The 19939-nt window shown below is 47.0% G+C and overlaps 1 protein-coding gene across 1 annotated transcript; it reads right to left on the bottom strand.

Annotated features, from left to right (window-relative positions):
• Positions 1-2507: 2507 nt before the first annotated feature.
• LOC121272836 (RLA class II histocompatibility antigen, DP alpha-1 chain-like) lies at positions 2508-19830 on the bottom strand. The gene is made up of 5 exons (XM_041179649.1): positions 19625-19830; positions 11721-11968; positions 9972-10250; positions 3974-4098; positions 2508-2731 (listed from the first exon to the last, which is right to left on the bottom strand). Exons 2-5 carry the CDS (start codon positions 11749-11751, stop codon positions 2603-2605), a joined length of 564 nt encoding a protein of 187 aa, XP_041035583.1. The 5' UTR covers positions 11752-11968; positions 19625-19830; the 3' UTR covers positions 2508-2602.
• Positions 19831-19939: the final 109 nt, after the last annotated feature.

The raw sequence follows: 19939 nt of genomic DNA, 5'->3' as shown, positions 1-19939 counted from the left end.
TACTGCATGAATCACAGAAGGCTCATATGCAGGCACAGCAAGTCATTAGGAAAGCTAATAGAATGTTGGCATTTATTGTGATCTGAATTGAATACAAAAGTAGGGAGGTTTTGCTTCAGTTGTACAGGGCACTGGTGAGACCACATTTGGAGTATCGTGTACAGTATTGGTCACCTTATTTAAGGAAGGATGAAATGCGTTAGAAGCAGCTCAAAGAAGGTTTACCAGAGTAATACCTGGAATGGGTGGATTGTCTTATGAGGAAAGATTGGTCAGGCTAGGCTTGTATCCGCTAGAGTTTAGAAGAGTAAGACGCTACTTGATTGAAACCTTTAAGGTCCTGAATGGTCTTGACAGGGTGGAAGTAGAGAGGACGTTTCCTCTTGTGGGAGAATCTAGAACGTGGAGTCACTGTTTAAATGTAACGGTTTGCCCATTTAGGATGGAGATGAGGAGAAATCTTGTCTCTCAGAGGTTCGAGTGGCTTTGGAACTTTCTTCCTCAAATGACAGTGGAAGCAAAGTCTTTGAATATTTTTAAGGCAGAGGTGGATAGCTTCTGAATTAACAAGGGGATGAAAGGTTATCAGGGAGTTGGCAGGAATGTGGGGTTGAGGTTACAATCAGATCAGCCATGATATTGAATGGCGGAGCAGGCTCGAGGGGCTGAGTGGCCTACTCCTGTTCCTAGTTCGTACGTTCATATGTGCAAGATATTCCCAATTTATTGTTCAAAGCCACCCGCAGTATATTTTACTCATTGTTTATAAATGCTTTCTTCCAGTTTTATCCATGTAGCATACCCTGCCCCAGCTGTCTCGAAGGCGTTGAATTCCATTGCGATACTGGGTCCAATAGAAACTCTCCCAGGTGATCCATTTATACAAACAAGAGTTGTATTCCCCAGAATTTAGAAGATTCAGGGAGTGATTTAATCAAAGTTTTCAGGACATTAAGGGGAACTGAGAGTGTTGACAGAGGGAAACTGTTTCCCGCTGGTTGGGGAAGCCTGGGATGAGAGGGCAGAGTCCAAAAATGAGAGTGAAATGAGGAAAGACTTCTACACACAAAGGGTGGTCGGAGTTTGGAACTCTCTTCCCCAAATGGCAATTAATGCCGGGTCAGTTAATTTTAAACTGAGATTGAGAGATTTTTGTTAGCCAAAGGTATTAAGGGATTTGGGGCAAAGGTGGGTATCTGGATATAGGTCACAGATCAGCCGTGATCTAGTTGAATGGGGGAATACACCTGAGGGGCTGAATGGCCTCCTATGTTCTCGGTCTTCGACTCTGCGCTCAAAACACATGTGAAGGCAGCAGAATCAACCATAGTCTTCAGCTGCCGTCCACAGATGTGAGCATCTCTGGGCAGTTAATCAGAATCACCGAATTGCTACGTCACGGGGAGCAAGCCATTTGGCTCATCGTGTCTGCACTGGCTCTCTGCATGAGCAATTCAACTGGTGCCATCCCATGACTTCTTCCCGTAACCCTGCACATTCTTCCTTTTCAGATAATGAATCAATTCCCCTTCGGAAAGCTTTGATTGACCCTGCCTCCACCACATTTTCAGGCAGCACATTCCAGATCCTAACCACTCACTGCATGAAAAAGTTTCTCCTCGTGTCCCCATTGCTTCTTTTAACAACCGCCTTAAATCTGTGTCCCTTTGGTTTTCAATCCTTCCGCCAATGGGAACAGTTTCTCCCTATCTACTCTGTCTCAGAGCCCCTTGAGATTTTGAACACCTCTTTCAAATCTCCTCTCAACTTTCTCTTCCCAAGGAGAACACTCCCAACTTCTCCACTCCATCCACGGAACTCCCTCAGTACCGTCTCCTGTACCAGGGAAGGCACAGGAGATTTACCAGAATGTTTCCCGGGGATGAGGGGACTTCAGTTCATGTGGAGGGACTGGAGAAGCTGGGATTGTTCTCCTTGGTGCAAAGAAGGTTAAAGGGGAGATTGAATCGAGGCATCCAAAATCATGAAAGGTTTCAATTGAGTAAATAAGGAGAAACTGTTTCCAGTGGCAGGTGGGGCGGTAACCAGAGGGGGGGGTGGCGGGGGGTGGGGGGGGGGGGGGGTGCAAACAGATTGAAGAGAATCGGTTGAAGAACCAGAGGGAAAAATGAGGAGAATTTTTTTGTTGCAGCGAGTTGTGACCTGGAAGCCGCTGCCTGAAATGGCAGTGGAAGCAGATTCACGCTCAAAAAGGGGGAATTGGAGAAATACTTGAAGGGGAAAAATTTTAGCCTTGGAGAATAGGGGACCAATTGGACCGCTCTTTCAAACAGAGAGCACAGGCACGATGAGCTGAATGACCTCCTTCTGTGCTGTGCCAGCCAACGATTCTATGTTACTCAAGTTCCTCATCCCTGGAATGAGGAAGTGCTTCCAAACCTCAAAGTGGCAGGGAGAGAGAGAAGGGCAGAATGTTAAACCACACACACACACATACACAAATACACACACTACTTACAAAGTCTAAAATTAACAATAAAACAGTATCACGTTTGCAGAAATTATGTAATTTTTTTTGAAGGGAACACAGTTTTGAGGAACAAGAGTGTGTGTGTGAGATCAGATTAGGACACAGATTGGCTCAACATTCTGCTGGTTGGTTTGGATCACTCCGATCCACACGGGTCCCTTCATCTTGTGCCCCTTCTCCATTCAGCATTGAGTCCTGTGGCTCCTCCGCAGGTATGGTTTGCTGATCCCTGGACCCCACCTTGTTTGTGACAAAAGATATTTGTAGTGCTGGGTGTCTTCCAAACCGAGCACCCAGCCATCAGATTCAATATTCTGCCCACCCACCATTCTCCCCTGCTGCTTTAAGGGCTGTAGTTTCCATGGGCCTCAGATAGCACACCCTGGCAGCTGTTCTTCATGCATGTGGTACATCTCGGTAGGCTAATCGACCTTGGAGGAGCACTGTAGCCAAACCGAACCTGTCCCAAATGGATAGGGCTTACTGGCAAAGAGATCAGGGAACCAGGATGTCTGAAGCCTCCTTAGTCCAGGGTTATTGAAGCACACGGTCAGATACAGTGTAAAGCTCTCTCTACACCATCCCCATGAAACATTCCCAGGACAGGTACAGCACAGGGTTAGATACGGTATAAAGCTCCCTCTACACTGTCCCCATCAAACACTCCCAGGATAGGTACAGCACGGGTTTTGATAAAGTTTAAAGCTCCCTCTACACCGTGTCCATCAAACACTCCCAGGACAGGTACAGCATGGAGTTAGATACAGAGTAAAGCTCCCTCTACACTGTCCCCATCAAGCACTCCCAGGGCAGGTACAGCACGGGTTTTGATAAAGTTTAAAGCTCCCTCTACACCGTGTCCATCAAACACTCCCAGGACAGGTACAGCATGGGGTTAGATACAGAGTAAAGCTGCCTCTACACTGTCCCCATCAAACACTCCCAGGACAGGTACAGCACGGGGTTAAATACAGAGTAAAGCTCCCTCTACACTGTCCCCATCAAACACTCCCAGGGCAGGTACAGCACAGGATTAGATACAGAGTAAAGCTCCCTCTACACTGTTCCCATCAAACACTCCCAGGACAGGTACAGCATGGGGTTAGATACAGAGTAAAACTCCCTCTATGCTGTCCTCAACAAACACTCCCAGGACAGGTACAGCATGGGGCTAGGTACAGAGTAAAGCTCCCTCTACACCATCCCCAACAAATTTTCAACTGAGAACAGAGTTCTTTACTGCTCTCATTCAAGTTTTACCCTACCCCATGCAGTTTGGTGTGAGATTTGAGCAATCAATACAAACTGCCTCAAACTCATTCAACCGTGAACAGTTTAATTTCTCCTGTGCTGATTGTTGCCGGTGCTGAGCATAGTTCATTAACAAAGAGAAAGAGTTTGGAGAGAAACCCATTTCTCAGCAATGGTTATTGGCTGGAAGGTCAGAGATATCCGCCCCCAGAGACAATGAAATCGATTTACCTCATTTCCCCACTTGTAGAAAATCAGGCAGAGGCCAGTCATCATCCCCAGGCCACCAATCACAAAGCCAACTGCGCAGATTGCAATCTGTACTGGGTTTTTATGATTGCCTGACGTTGTTGCCTCTGTAAATCGAAGGGTATTAGTTAGTTTAATTCTGTATGTGTATGTAATATGTGTGCGTTTGTATGAGTCTGTGTGTACACGTTTGTGTGTGTGCATTGTTTGTGTATGTGTGTGTATGCGTGACTGTGTTTGAGCAGATTTGTGACTTTGTGTGTATGTCTGTGACTGTGATTGTGTGTTTGTGACTGTGTGTGTATGACTGTGTGACTGTATGTGTAACTGTTTGTGACTGAGCATGTTTGTGACTGTGTGAATGCGTGACTGTGTTTGTGACTGAGCATGTTTGTGACTGTGTGTATGTGGGCTTGTGCGTGACTGTGTTTGTGACTGTGTGTGTGTCTGTGTGCATGCGCGACTGTGTTTGTGACTGAGCATGATTTTGTCTGTATGTGCGTGTTTGTCCGTGACTGTGTTTGTGACTGAGCCTGATTTTGACTGTGTATGTGTGTGTGTGTGTATGTGTATGTGTATTTGTGCGTGACTGTGTTTGTGTTTGTGTGTGTGCATGCGTGACTGTTTTTGTGACTGAGCATGTTTGTGACTGTGTGTGTGTTTGTTTGTGACTGTGTTTGTAACTAAGCGTGTTTGTGACTGTGTGTGCGTGTGTGTGTGTGTGTGTGCATGCGTGACTGTTTTTGTGACTGAGCATATTTTTGACTGTGTGTGTGTGCGTGTGCATGTGTGTTTGTGCGTGACTGTGACTGAGCGTGTTTGTGACTGTGTGTGTGTATGTTTGTTTGTGACTGTGTTTGTAACTAAGCGTGTTTGTGCCTATGTGTGTTTGTTTGTGACTGTGTTTGTGTCTGAGCGTGTTTGTGACTGTGTGTGCGCGTGCGTGCGAGACTGTGTTTGTGACTCTGTGTGTGTTTGTTTGTGACTGTGTTTGTGACTAAGTGTGTTTGTGACTGTGTGTGTGCGCGTGCGTGACTTTGTTTGTGACTGAGCGTCTTTGTGACTGTGTGACTAAGCGTGTTTGTGACCGTGTGTGTGTGCGTGCGGGACTGTGTTTGTGACTGTGTGTGTGTGCGTGCGTGATTTTGTTTGTGACTGAGCGTGCTTGTGACTGTGTGTCACTGAGCGTGTTTGTGACCGTGTGTGTGCGCATGCACGACTGTGTTTGAGACAGTGTGTGTGTTTGTTTGTGACTGTGTTTGTAACTAAGCGTATTTGTGACTGTGTGTGTGTGTGTGTGTGTGCATGCATGACTGTTTTTGTGACTAAGCATGTTTTTAACTGTGTGTGTGTGTGCATGTGCATGTATGTTTCTGTGTGACTGTGTTTGTGACTGAGCTTGTTTGTGACTGCGTGTATATGTTTGTTTGTGACTGTGTTTGTAACTAAGCGTGTTTGTGCCTGTGTGTGTTTGTTTGTGACTGTTTGTGACTGAGCGTGTTTGTGACTGTGTGTGCGCGTGCGTGCGCGACTGTGTTTGTGACTAAGCGTGTTTGTGACTGTGTGTGTGCGTGCGTGATTTTGTTTGTGACTGAGCGTGCTTGTGACTGTGTGTCACTGAGCGTGTTTGTGACCGTGTGTGTGCGCGTGCGCGACTGTGTTTGAGACTGTGTGTGTGTTTGTTTGTGACTGTGTTTGTGACTAATCGTGTTTGTGGCTGTGTGTGTGCGTGCGTGACTTTCTTTGTGACTAAGCGTGTTTGTGACTGTGTGTGTGCGTGTGTGACTGTGTTTGAGACTGTGTATGTTTGTTTGTGACTGTGTTTGTGACTAAGCATGTTTGTGACTATGTGTGTGTGTGTGTGACTTTGTTTGTGACTGAGTGTGTCTGTGACTCTGTGTGTGTGTGTGTGTGTGTGCGACTGTGTTTGTGACTGTGTGTGTGTTTGTTTGTGACTGTGTCTTTTTTCGAAAACCTCATCCACGGACGGGATAAAAAGGGTAAGCAGCATTGCCAGCGTGAGAAGTGAGGAGTTTGGTAGATAGTTTGCTGCTGGTGACTTATTGGTATATAGCAGCTTCATCTCTGTTCGGGGCTTCATTGTTAGCATTTCCAGGCTTCAATTGAGGACTCCTTGGTGTCTCTAAGGACCCTGGAGAATTCAGATCATGTGGACCCTTCCAGGTCTCAGGCAGCCTCTTGTTACCTTGGTAATGGATATTGTGGTCTCCGCTGGAGGCACCTTCTCTGAGGAGGAAGAGAGGGGCAGAAGGGGGAGGAGGCCAGGTGTCGATATTCAGCCTCCAGGGGAGCGACCTGTGGGATGAGAGGTGCAGGCACGGGGCAGGGGGGGGGGGGGGGGGGGGGGGGCGCAGGGCCAGCTGGTAGTCCAAGGCAGAAGGGGCTGCAGAAGATGCCACTATCCTGCTGCTAGGGTTTACAGGCGGCGATGCAGCTACCTCTCTATGTCAGAGGTGCAATGCTGAAGGAGGCTCCGCCTCTCAAGGGAAACCGTGACCTCCATTTGCCAGATGACTGGATCTGAGATCATCTCCGGTTGTGTGGGTGGACACCCCAAGCCAGTGGCTCTGAAGGTCACAGTGGTCCTCAACTTCTATGCCTCTGGCTCTTTCCAGGGGTCAGTGGGGAATCTGTGTGGAGTCTCCCAATCAGCTGTTCACAGTTGCGTGAAGCTGGTGAGAGAAGCTCTGATCAGGTGGGCACTGACAGTTATTCATTTCCGTACGAACGAGGCCAGCCAGGTTGAGTGAGCCAGAGGCTTTGCAATGATTGCTAGGTTCCCCTGCGTCCAGGGTACCATCGACTGCACACACGTGGCCATCAAGGCACCAGTGGGTCAGCCGGACATATTGATGTAGCTGCACTGCCACCTGTAAACCCTGGCAGCAGGATAGTGGCATCCACTGAGGCCCCTTCCGCTGTGGGATACCTGCTGGCTCTGTGCCCGCTGTGCCCGCACCTTTCCTCCCACAGGTCGCTCCCCCAAAGAAGCTGCATTGGGCTAGCAGGCCTCCTCTCCCTTCTGCCCCTCTCTTCCTCTTCAGAGGAGGTGCCTCCAGCGGGGAGCACAATCCCCATTGCCAGGGTCACACCTGGAGGGGTCTATATGGTCAAAATCCTCCAGGAGCCTTGAAAACATCAAGGAGTCCTCAAATGCAGCCTGGAAATGCTACCAATGAAGCCCTGGACAGAGATGAAGTTGCCAAGTACCAATAAGGAACTGGCAGCAAACTACCTACCAAAGTCCTCACACTGGCAATGCTGCTAACCCTTTTTATCCCGTCCTTGGATGAGGTTTTGCAAAAATGTTGGCTGCCCACCTACCCGTGCAACGAGCGCGAAATTGCAGGCAACTTGAAACCTTGGTCAATTGCCTTTTTAATGGCCTGAAGTGGCCTTCTAATTGATGATGGGCACGGCTCCGACTCCCATGTGCGCTCACTGAACAAAATATCGTGTGAGCGCAGGATGACGTCGGGACGCTCACCTGATGTCATCGCGCACTATTTTACACCCAATCACGTCGGGCGGGGACTCGTCTGCAAGATGTAAAATTCTGCCCTGTGTGTATGTCTTTGACTGTGTGTGTGTTTGTGACTGTGTGTGTTTGTGACTGTGTGTGTTTGTGATTGTGTGTGTTTATGACTGTGTGTGTCTTTGACTGTGTTTGTGTTTGTGACTGTGTGTGTTTATGACTGTGTGTGTCTGTGACGGTGTATGTCTTTGACTGTGTGTGTTTGTGACTGTGTGAGTTTGTGACTATATGTGTGTTTGTGACGGCGTGAGTTTGTGACTATGTGTGTGCCTGTGACTGCATGTTATGAGTGTGTGTGTCTGTGATTGTGTGTGCGTTTATGAGTGTGCATATATGTGACAGTGTGTATCTCTGTGGCTGTGTTTTGACAGTGTGCGTTTATGACTGTGTGTCTGTGATTGTGTGTGTGTGTTTGACTGTGTGTGTGGTGTGTGTGTGTGTCTGTCTCTGACCGTGTCTACCTTCACCTCTGCTGTTGTGAATAGGTCTGAAACCCCTGTCTGCCCTGTGTGTATCTGTCTTTCAGTGTGTTTTTACCGGCTGTCAATGTCTGCCTGTGTATCTTTCCATCAGTCTGTGTCTATCTGTCTCAGTCTGCACCTGTCTGCCTCGCAGTCTATGTCTGTCCATTCGTCTCTGCCTGTCTGTCAATCTGTAAATGTCTGTCTGTCAGTTTGTGCTTTGTCTGTCAGTTACTGTGTCGCACTGTTAATGACATACTGTATCCCACTGTGAATGATGGACTTTACCCAAATGTTAATGATCAGTGTACCCCAGTGTTAATGATGCATTGTACCCCAGTGTAAATGATCAGTATATCCCAGTGTTAATGATGGATTGTACCCCAGTGTTAATGATCGGTGCACCCCAGAGTTAATGATCAGTGTACCCCAGTGCTAATGATCAGTGTATCCCAGTGCTAAGGTTCAGTGTAGCCCAGTGTTAATGATCAGTGTATCCCAGTGTTAATGGTCAGTGTATCCCAGTGTTAATGATCACTTTATCCCAGTGTTAATGATCAGTATAACCCAGTGTTAATGATGGCTATACGCCAGTGTTAATGACGGACTGTACCCCAGAGTTAATGATGAGCATACCGCAGTGTTAATGATCAGCATACCCCAGTGTTAATGATCAGTGTACCCCGGTGCTAATGATCAGTGTATCCCAGTGTTAATGATAAATGTATCCCAGAGTTAATGATCAGTATATCCCAGTGTTAATGATCAGTATATCCCAGTGTTAATGACGGCTATACGCCAGTGTTAATGACGGACTGTACCCCAGTGTTAATGATCGGTGCACCCCAGAGTTAATGATCAGTGTACCCAGTGTTAATGATCAGTATATCCCAGTGTTAATGATCAGTATATCCCAGTGTTAATGACGGACCGTACCCCAGTGCTAATGATCAGTGTACCCCAGTGTTAATGATGGACCGTACCCCAGTGTTAATGATGAGCATAGCGCAGTGGTAATGATCAGTGTATCCCAGTGTTAATGATAAATGTATCCCAGAGTTAATGATCAGTATATCCCAGTGTTAATGATCAGTATATCCCAGTGTTATTGATCAGTGTACCCCAGTGTTAATGATCAGTATATCCCAGTGTTAATGATCAGTATATCCCAGTGTTAATGACGGACTGTACGCCAGTGTTAATGACGGACTGTACCCCAGTGTTAATAATCAGTGCACCCCAGTGTTAATGATGGACTGTACCCCAGTATTAATGATCAGCATACCCCAGTGTTAATGATCAGCATACCCCGGTGTTAATGATCGTTGTATCCCAGAGTTAATGATCAGTATATCCCAGTGTTAATGATCAGTATATCCCAGTGTTAATGACGGACTGTATGCCAGTGTTAAATGGAGGACTGTATCCCAGTGTTAATGATCAGTTTATCCCAGTGTTAATGATCAGTGAACCCCAGTGTTAACGATCAGTGTATCCCAGTGTTAATGATAAATGAACCCCAGTGTTAATGATCAGTGTATCCCAGTGTTAATGATAAGTGAACCCCAGTGTTAATGATCAGTATATCCCAGTGTTAATGATGGACTGTACCCCAGTGTTAATGATGATCTGTACCCCAGTGTTAATGATAAGTGTATCCCAGTGCTAATGATGGACTGTACCCCAGTGTTAATGATGGACTGTACCCCAGTGTTAATGATAAGTGTACCCCAGTGTTAATGATCAGTGTACCCCAGTGTTAATGATGGACTGTACCCCAGTGTTAATGATCAGCATACTCCAGTGTTAATGATCAGTGTACCCCAGTTTTAATGATGGTCTGTACCCCAGTGTTAATGATCAGGGTACCCCAGTGTTAATGATGGTCTGTACCCCAGTGTTAATGATCAGTGTACCGCAGTGTTAATGATCAGTGTACCCCAGTTTTAATGATGGACTATACCCCAGTAGGCTCGGAACTGCTCCTTCGTGACTAGCTCCACCACACACGAATACTTGTCCCCAACAGCAGGCTCAATTTGCACATATTTCAAGATTTGAAACATCCAGCTGTTGTCGAAGGTGAACTGCGAGGACCTCACTTGCCCCGATAGGGGCTGATCGTTCTTCAGGAAGGACACATGGGCCACTGGCGGAAACAGATGACTCACAAAACAATTCAGGGTGTTCTTCCCCCCTAAGGTGAAGGGTTCACCCGGATAAAGCAACACTGTGGGGTCGTCTGGAAGGCACAAGGTTAAAAACTTGAAAGGGAGTGTTAGCAGCAGAGCTCGCATCTTCAAAATTAAGCAGATCGCCCCCCAAATAGACAGAACAGGAAGACTTTGACCATTCAGCGAGATCATGTCAGATCTGTCACCTACCTCCACCTACCTGCCTTCGCCCAGTATCCCTTAAAACCTTTGGTTAGCAAAAATCTCAATCACACAGATTTAAAATTAACAATTGACCCGGCATCAATGGCCATTTGGGGAAGAGAGTTTCAAACTCCAACCACCCTTTGTGTGTAGGAGTCTTTCCTCACTTCACTCCTGAAGGGTCTACCTCTCATTTTCAGACTCTGCCCCCTTGTCCCAGACTACCCACCCCCCCGCACCACCCCCCCCACCGCCCCCCCACCAACCAGCGGGAAACAGTCCCTCTCAATCGGAGCTATCAGTTCCCATGAATATCTCGAAAACTTTGTTCAGATAACCCCCTTAACCTTCTCAATTCCAGGGAATATGAGCATAGTTTCTGATACCTCTCCTCAGAATTTAACCCTTGGAATCCAGGGATCATTCTGGTCAATCAACACAGAACCCTCTCCGAGGTCAGCATATCTTTCCGAAGGTGTGATGCCCAGAACTGCTCATAGTGACTCCAGGTGTGGCCTAAAATGGAGTTAGGTTGTAGATCAGCCATGATTGGATTGAATGGTGATGCAGGCTCAAGGGGCTGAATGGCCTCCCCTGTTCCTTGACTCGTGTCCCGAGCCTAGTGCCTCACCATCTTGGAGCTCCCGGGATGTTCCAATAAGTAAGGGAGGAGGATTGAGAACTGAGCATAAAGCAGGCGATGGGGTGGATGGGATATCTCAAACTGAGACAAATACGGGCTGAAAGGCCTGTTTCTGTGCTGTATAACTCTATGAGGGAGAGCATGAGGTAATTGAGAAAGGAATCATAGAATTAAAGACTGGTCACCTGACAGTACAGCATTTGAGGATTGCTGAGAAAAGAAACATGCTGTCAAAGCTTTTTCTCTTGGACTCACCAGGACAGAAGCAAGAATGCCAAATTTCTGAGGGAGCAACAATTTATACTGCATGAGAATAGGGTGCTGATTGGCTGGAAAGTCAACTTTTATTGGTCAAGGTGTTGCCATGGAGAATGCACCAGGGAGCTTTTGTCCCTCACACTTTTATTTAATTCAAAAAAGGTGCCATGGCTGGACATGTTCCTTCTGTCTGCAGAGGGCAGGTCCCTGCATATGAATATATGTAGCTTCTAGCATGTGTATGTGCGAATCCCACTGATAATTTAAAAATGGTCATTGGTGTAGTTCTTAGTGTCATTCTTTGTTCTCTCTCCCCTTTGAAATTTGGCATTCTTCCATCTATCCTGATGATTGTGAGACAAAAAGTTTCAACATCATGTCTCTTTTTCACCAATGCTCATATTCTGTACCACCAAGTGACTATTCAAATTACCGTTTTGTTTCTCCGGGATGCGGTTCGCCATTTCGTTGAGAAGGATTTCATTAAATGTCAGATAGCTCTGATATTTCTGGATGAGATTGTTTGACTCAGCATGGAGCGCGTTCAGCGCCTCAATAAGGAACACAAGTTGGACTCGGTGCTGTTATGGTAGGCGAGGGTCATGTCATCAGTGGTCGAGGTGACAATGGAGGTCCGGCTGTCAGAGACGCTGAAAATCATCCCCCGCACTCTTTGCTCTGCTAGAAGTGAAAAATAATTGGGATCAGCTTCAGGAGATGGTAACTTACTGTGGATGTCACTGGGCTCATAATCCAGAGCCATGGTTTTATGGCTCCCCCCCACTTGCGAACCCGGTGGCACTGCTGGTGATATGCAGCACGTGACCTGTCTGCCACGTACCCACCCACTCCGAGCTGTCTCTTATCTTATGGAGGGGTGGGGGGTGGGGTGGTGGTGGGTGGGGGCAGTGGAGGTGTGGGGCCCCCTGGACCTGTTGAGGCTCTTGACCTGGTCACTCCATGGGCATCATCCAAGACAAAGCAGCCCTACTTGTTCGACACCCCATCCACCACCTTTAACATTCACTCCCTCCGACACACAGTGGCAGCAGTGTGTGTACCATCGACAAGATGCACTGCAGCAACTCACCAAGGCTCCTGTGACAGTACCGCCCAAACACGCGACCACTACCACTTAGAAGGACAAAGGCAGCAGACGCATGGGAACACTACCACCTGTGAGCTCCCCTCCGAGACACTCACCATCTGACTTGGAAATACATCAGCCGTTCCTCCATTGTCGCTGGGTCAAAATCCTGGAACTCCCTCCCTAGCAGTGCTGTGGGTGTACCTACAGCACAGGGATTGCAGTAGTTCAAGAAGGTGACTCACCACCACCTTCTCAAGGTCAATAGGGGGTGGCAATAGTTGCTGGTCTAGCCAGCGATGCCCACATCCCATGAAAGAATAAGAAAAACACCGGCCTTCATAACCTCCTCTTCGAGGACTGGCTGTAGCCTTAGCAGTGGGCACCGCTCAAACGTGGCGCTGCTGGGACTATAGTTCTGTCAGTCAATCAGGTTAACCAGCAGTTCTCTTACGATGGCTCCCCCTCCCCAGGTTTGGGGTGGTGGTGGTGGGGTGGTGATGGTGGTGGTGGGGCAATGGCCTCAAACTTAGACAAGAAAGCCTCATGGAGTGTTCAACGGCTGCCAGGATCAGCGAGGTACTGTCCCCATTGACTCTGTGGGTGATGGCGCGGGACCCATTCAAAAAATCCTGCCCATGAATTCAAATCCCACCATGGCAGCTGGGGAGATGTAAATGAAATTCATTAATAAACCCAGAATTTAAAAAGCTGATATAATCATGAGATTACTGGATTGGTGTAAAAACCCCATCTGGTTCACTGTCCCTTCAGGTAAGGAAATCTGCCATCCTTACCCAGTCTGGCCTACATGTGACTCCAGGCCACAGCAATGTGGCTGACTCTTAATTGGCCTCTCTGAAGTGGCCCTAGTGAGACACTCAGTTCAAGAAGCAATTTGGGGTGGGCAGCAAATGCCGGTTTGCCAGCGACACTTACATCCCAAGAAGGAATAGAAAATAAACACACAAGCATAAGTAAGGGACTCTGAAAATGCCAGGAATGGTCCAGAGCCAAGGCAGCAATGCTGGCGAGGGAAACAAGGTTAACATTCAAGCTCGAAGACCTTACATTGGAGCTGGGGAAAGAGAGGTGACAGGTTTCAAAGAAATACAGAGGGGTGGGGAGGGGTAGGAAGAATAAAAGTGAAGATCTGGGATAGGGTAGAGGGGACGGGAGAGATTAAATGACAAATGCCGAGGGCGCAAGGGCAAAAAAGATGGTAATGAGACAAGAGATAGAAACGGATGATAGGTCTAGAGGAGGTGTAAATGGGAAACATAGAATCATCACCAACAGCTGCCGCCCAAAGAATGAGAATAGAGATTATGATCTAAAATTGTTGAACTCAATGTTGAGTCCAGAAGGCTGTGAAGCAACTAATCAAGATGAGGTGTTACTCCTTGAGCTTCATTGGAATGGCGCCACAGTCCGAGGGCAGGGAGGTCAGAATCAGAACGGCGCCGCAGACCAAGGACAGGGAAGTCAGAGTCAGAACAGCGCCACAGACCTAGGGCAGGGAGGTCAGAGTCAGAGTGAGGTGGAAAATTAAAGAGACAGGCGACCAGAATCTCAGGGTGATGCTCGTGGACTGAACATAAGGATGGAGATTGGAAGCAAAGCTGATTGAAATGTTCCGGTTCCGGGCCAGCACAGGAAGCGGCTGTCATCAATGTACTGGAAGAAGAAGTGAGGGGGTGGGTGGCTGAGTGAGATTGGAACAGAAAAGAAAAGGGAGGGGGATTGGCTGGTTTCCCTGCTGCTGTGAATGCTAGGTAAAGGACACCCCTATTATCCCAAAAATAATGCAGAATAAAGGAAGACAGCTGGTGCAGGTCCATTGGGTTACCATCATATACAAGAAACGTTGCACCAAGGAATTCAATTGCGATGATTTATTTGCACACTGGCAAGCCCAAGCAGAATATGTTCTTTGGATATTAAGCGAAATATTGTGTTCCCTCAGCTATTGTAGTTAATAAAGTAAATAGCATAGGTGCAATCAGTCATATTCAGACATTCATGCTTTAGCTTATTAATCAAAGATGGTTTGGAATATCTTATAATAAAATATAACAATTCCACTTTGAAAATCATGAGGGGCCTGGGACAGAGTAGATAGGGAGAAACTTGGTGGAAGGATCAAGAACCAGAGGAGACAGATTTAAAGCGATTGGCAAAAGAAAGTTTGGTTTAGTGGGCGGAGAAGTGGCAAATGGAATTTAAACCAGAGAAGTGTGAGGTAAAAACAAAAAAACTGCGGATGCTGGAAATCCAAAACAAAAACAGAATTACATGGAAAAACTCAGCAGGTCTGGCAGCATCGGCGGATAAGAAAAGAGTTGACATTTCGAGTCCTCATGACCCTTCAACAGAACTAGGTGAATCCAAGGAAGGGGTGAAATATAAGTTGGTTTAAGGTGTGTGTGTGTGTGGTGGGGGGGGGTGGTGGTTGGGTGGGGGGGAGAGAAGTGGAGGGGAGTGGTGTGGTTGTAAGGACAAACAAGCAGTGATAGAAGATCAAAAGATGTCACAGACAACAGAACAAAAGAACACATAGCTGTTGAAGTTGGTGATATTATCTAAATGAGTGTGCTAATTAAGAATGGATGGTAGGGCGCTCAAGGTATAGCTCTAGTGGGGGTGGGGGGAGCATAAAAGATTTAAAAATATTTAAAAATAATGGAAATAGGTGGGAAAAGAAAAATCTATATAATTTATTGGAAGAAACAAAAGGAAGGGGGAAGAAACAGAAAGGGGCTGGGGATGGAGGAGGGTGCTCAAGACCTAAAGTTGTTAAACTCAATATTCAGTCCGGAAGGCTGTAAAGTGCCTAGTCGGAAGATGAGGTGTTGTTCCTCCAGTTTGCGTTGGGCTTCACTGGAACAATGCAGCAAGCCAAGGACAGACATGTGGGCAAGAGAGCAGGGTGGAGTGTTAAAATAGCAAGCGACAGGGAGGTTTGGGTCATTCTTGCGGACAGACCACAGGTGTTCTGCAAAGCGGTCGCCCAGTTTACGTTTGGTCTCTCCAATGTAGAGGAGACCACGTTGGGAGCAATGAATGCAGTAGACTAAGTTGGGGGAAATGCAGGTGAAATGCTGCTTCACTTGAAAGGAGTGTTTGGGCCCTTGGATGGTGAGGAGAGAGGAGGTGAAGGGGCAGGTGTTGCATCTTTTGCATGGAGTGGTGCCATTTGAGGGGGTTGAGGAGTAGGGGGTGATGGAGGAGCGGACCAGGGTGTCCCGGAGGGAACGATCCCTACGGAATGCCGACAGGGGGGGGTGAAGGGAAGATGTGTTTGGTGGTGGCATCATGCTGGAGTTGGCGAAAATGGCGAAGGATGATCCTTTGAATACGGAGGCTGGTGGGGTGATAAATGAGGACAAGGGGGACCCTATCATGTTTCTGGGAGGGAAGAGAAGGCATGAGGGCGGATGGGCCGGACACGGTTGAGGGCCCTGTCAACGACCGTGGGGGGAAAACCTCGGTTAAGGAAGAAGGAAGACATGTCAGAGGAACTGTTTTTGAAGGTAGCATCATTGGAACAGATGCGACGGAGGCGAAGGAACTGAGAGAATGGGATGGAGTCCTTACAGGAAGCGGGGTGTGAGGAGCTGTAGTCGAGGTAGCTGTGGGAGTCGGTAGGTTTGTAATGGATATTGGTGGACAGTCTATCACCAGAGATTGAGACAGAGAGGTCAAGGAAGGGAAGGGAAGTGTCAGAGATGGACCACGTGAAAATGATGGAGGGGTGGAGATTGGAAGCAAAATTAATAAATTTTTCCAAGTCCCGACGAGAGCAAGAAGCAGCACCGAAGTAATCATCGATGTACCGGAGAAAGAGTTGTGGAAGGGGGCCGGAGTAGGACTGGTGAGGTACCTAGTGTGAGGTAATGCATTTGGGGGGGGTCAAAAAAAACAAGGGACTACTCAATAAACGGGAGGATATTGAGAGGGGTTGAGGAAATGAGAGGCCTTGGAGTGCATGTCAGCAGGTCCCTGAAGGTGGCAGGACAGGTGGACAAAGTGATCAAGAAAGCATATGGAATGCTTTCCTTTATTGGATGAAGTATTGAATACAAAAGCAGGAATGAAATGATGGAACTGTATAAAATGCTGGTTAGGTCACAGCTGGAATTTTGTGTATAAGAAGGTCATAATCGCTTTGGAGAGAGCACAGAGGAAATTTACAAGAATGTTGCCAGAGCTGGAAAATTGCAGCTATGGGGAAAGACTGGATTGGCTGGAGTTGTTTTCCTTAGAACAGAGGAGGCTGAGGGGTGACCTAATTGAGGTGTACAAAATTATGAGAAGCCTAGATAGGATAGACAGGAAAGACCCGTTTCCCCCTAGCTGAGGGGTCAATTACCAAGGGGCACAGATTTCAGGTGATTGATAGAACGATTGGAGAGGACATGAGGAAAAACTTCTTCACCCAGAGTGTGGTGGGCATCTGGAATTCACTGCCTGAAATTAGTGGTTGAGGCTGAAACACTCAACACATTTAGGAGGTACCTGGATCTGCACCTGAGGTACTGTAACCTGCAAGGCTATGGACCAGGTGCTGGAAAGTGGGATTAAAAAAGAGGTTAACTTCTTTTCTCTTTATGGCCGGTACAGACACGATGGGCTGAATGGCCTCTTTCTGCACTGTAACTTTTCTATGGTTCTAAGCAACGGAGTCATGAGGAGAAACTTTTTCACACAGCGAGTGGTTAGGATCTGGAATGTGCTGCCTGAGAGTGTGATGGAGGCAGGATCAATTGAGGCTTTCAAAAGGGGAATTGGATTGTTATATGAAAAGGAAGAATGTACAGGGTTACGGGGAAAAGGTTGGGAGTGGGACTGGGTGAGATGCTCTTGCAGAGGGTACGATGGGCTGAATGCCTCCTTCTGTGCCACAGCCATTCTCTGACTGTTCCATCTGATTCCTACGCTTGACTAGAATTCCTCTCTCTCTCTCTCCCTCTTTCTGCTTTGAAATAATCATTTGCAAGAATGGTTAAGATGTGTGCAGCATGACATCTGGTGTGTGATATTTAGAGGGTGACGGCCACTGTCACCTAAAAACGGACTAAGTGTCAGTTACAATCCCAGCTGATGTTACTACTGGACAATTCAGATCCCAAGTTGGAACTCAGCTGGATAGAACCTAACTTTTATTTTTTTATTTAGAAATGTGGAGGGCAGCTACTGAACAGTCACAGGAGACAGCTGATGAATTTTTAACAAAACAATAAAACATTTATTAAGCAAGAAAAGATGAACTATATTACAATACTCCATTACCCACAACTACACCTTCATAGATATATATAGGTTCATAAAGGTAACACAAGTTTAAAAGCTATCCTATACTCTAAGCTTCACTGTAAGTACATAGTCCATGTAAACCAATAATCGACCTGTGGTCAGACACACCTCACTCTGTAACCAAGTGACAGTGCCACCCCAAATGGATGCAAAGGATCTCTCATCAGCTCCCCCCAGACACTTGTCACACTGTGAGCCAACCGGGCTCACTGAACTCCATCTTTTATACGAAGGTTTCCAATCTCCACTTGTGAAGAATTTGCTTTAGAATCTTCTCCCAAATGATGCCTTCTCCCTGACGCCTTCCACAAGGGTCCACTTCCAGGCTTTCGATCTTTCCTTCTGATGTTCCTCTCCTCTGGATCACCACGTGCATTCAAACTTTGCCTTCCTTGTACTCTCTCTCCGATACTCAGCCGTGCCTGCTTCACATGCTCATAGTAGAGTTATAGACCCTCAGCTGTCTCCTTGGATCTTTTGCCTTCCAACAAGCCTATTTTGCTTTAAGTCTGTTCTCTGCAGCTTTCTCTCTTTAATTTGGAGCATTGTCCTCTGCTCCTAAGTTTAACTTCACTAGGCAGGACCTTGTTCAAATTCTTGTCCTTCTCCCTTGACTTCACTGTCTTCCTGGGACTTCTCTCCTGTTCCACTCCCTGGTTTGGGAACTTCTCATCCTTTCGAACCTGCTTCCTGCAGTCCCCTCTCTTGTGTCCAGCTTCTCCTGGCACCTGCTTCCAAGAAAACTAAAACTTCTATTCTGTCTCTGTGGACCCCCCTGTTGCTAGGCAACAGCATAGCTTTTCCTACTTCAAGAGCCATAAAACCTCAGTAGAATTCAGGTATACAAACAAAACCTCCAGAATTGCAGGCATCAGTTTAAAGTAAAATTAAAACTCAGGTTCCTTTAACAAACAAATACAGAAATAGAAATTAAACTTAAACTTAAAGCTATAGCTTATTCCTAACACCCACAAATACAAATACAACTTCAGCTATCTCCTGTTCCCAAGACCTATGCTAATCTTTCTCCCGCCTGAGCTGAGAATTCACAAGGACCTGTCAGTCTCCACTCACCAACAGCCATTAACTCCAGGATGTGCCAGTTGGGATGGCTTTACACTGTATCTAACCCTGTGTTGTACCTGTCCTGGGAGTGTTTGATGGGGACAGTATAGAGGGAGTTTGCCGCTGTATCTAACCCCGTGCTGTACCTGTCCTGGGAGTGTTTGATGGGGACAGTGTAGAGGGAGCGTTACTCTGTATCTAACCCTGTGCTGTACCTGTCCTGGGAGTGTTTGATGGGGACACTGTAGAAGGAGCTATATTCCATATCTAACCTGGTGCTGTGCCTGCCCTGGGAGTGTTTGATGGGGACAGAGTAGAGGGAGCTTTACTCTGTATCCAACCCTGTGCTGTCCCTCTCCTGGGAGTGTTTGATGGGAACAGTGTAGAAAGAGCTATATTCCATATCTAACCCCGTGCTGTGCCTGCCCTGGGAGTGTTTGATGGGGTCAGTGTAGAGGGAGCTTTATGCTGTATCTAACCCTATGCTGTATCTGCCCTAGGAGTGTTTGATGGGAACAGTGTAGAGGGAGCTTTACTCTGTATCTAACCCTGTGCTGTACCTGTCCTGGGAGTGTTTAATGGGAACAGTGTTGAGGGAGCTTTACGCTGTATCTAACGTCATGCTCTATCTGCCCTAGGAGCGTTTGATGGGAACAGTGTAGAGGGAATTTTACTCTGTATCTAACCCTGTGCTGTACCTGTCCTGGGAGTGTTTAATGGGGACAGTGTAGAGGGAGCTTTATCTAACGTCATACTGTATGTGCCCTGGGGATGTTCGATGTAAATATTTCACATTTTTCCTCTGACATCGCCCCAACCTAACATTGGGTTAAAAAGAGTTAAAGAATCGATTAAAATCATTACCTTACCACATTCTATCGCGGAGCCCAGAAGCCATGCTAACGGCAATGCACAGAAAAAAACAACTTTATTGTTTTGCCTTGGACAGCCCATGTGTTCCAGCAAGTTAAAGTCTCTCTTTCCTGCTCACGACTTATCTCTCTCTACCTCTCTCTCCCTCTCTCAATCTCAACAAATCATTCCTTCCTCAGATGCAACTACTACTGGCAAAAGCCATAAAACAGCTCAGTGACCTTAAGAATGTGCAAGAGAACGCCTTCTGCTGCTCCTGCATTTACTCAGCAGATCCCCAGCATCTCTGTTTATGGCTGGGTAAATAAATT

This window comes from Carcharodon carcharias, chromosome 35 (assembly GCF_017639515.1).
Source record: "Carcharodon carcharias isolate sCarCar2 chromosome 35, sCarCar2.pri, whole genome shotgun sequence".
Classification (NCBI taxonomy): domain Eukaryota; kingdom Metazoa; phylum Chordata; class Chondrichthyes; order Lamniformes; family Lamnidae; genus Carcharodon; species Carcharodon carcharias.
The sequence above is the reverse complement of the archived record's forward strand: the minus strand, read 5'-3'. Positions and strand labels throughout refer to the sequence as shown.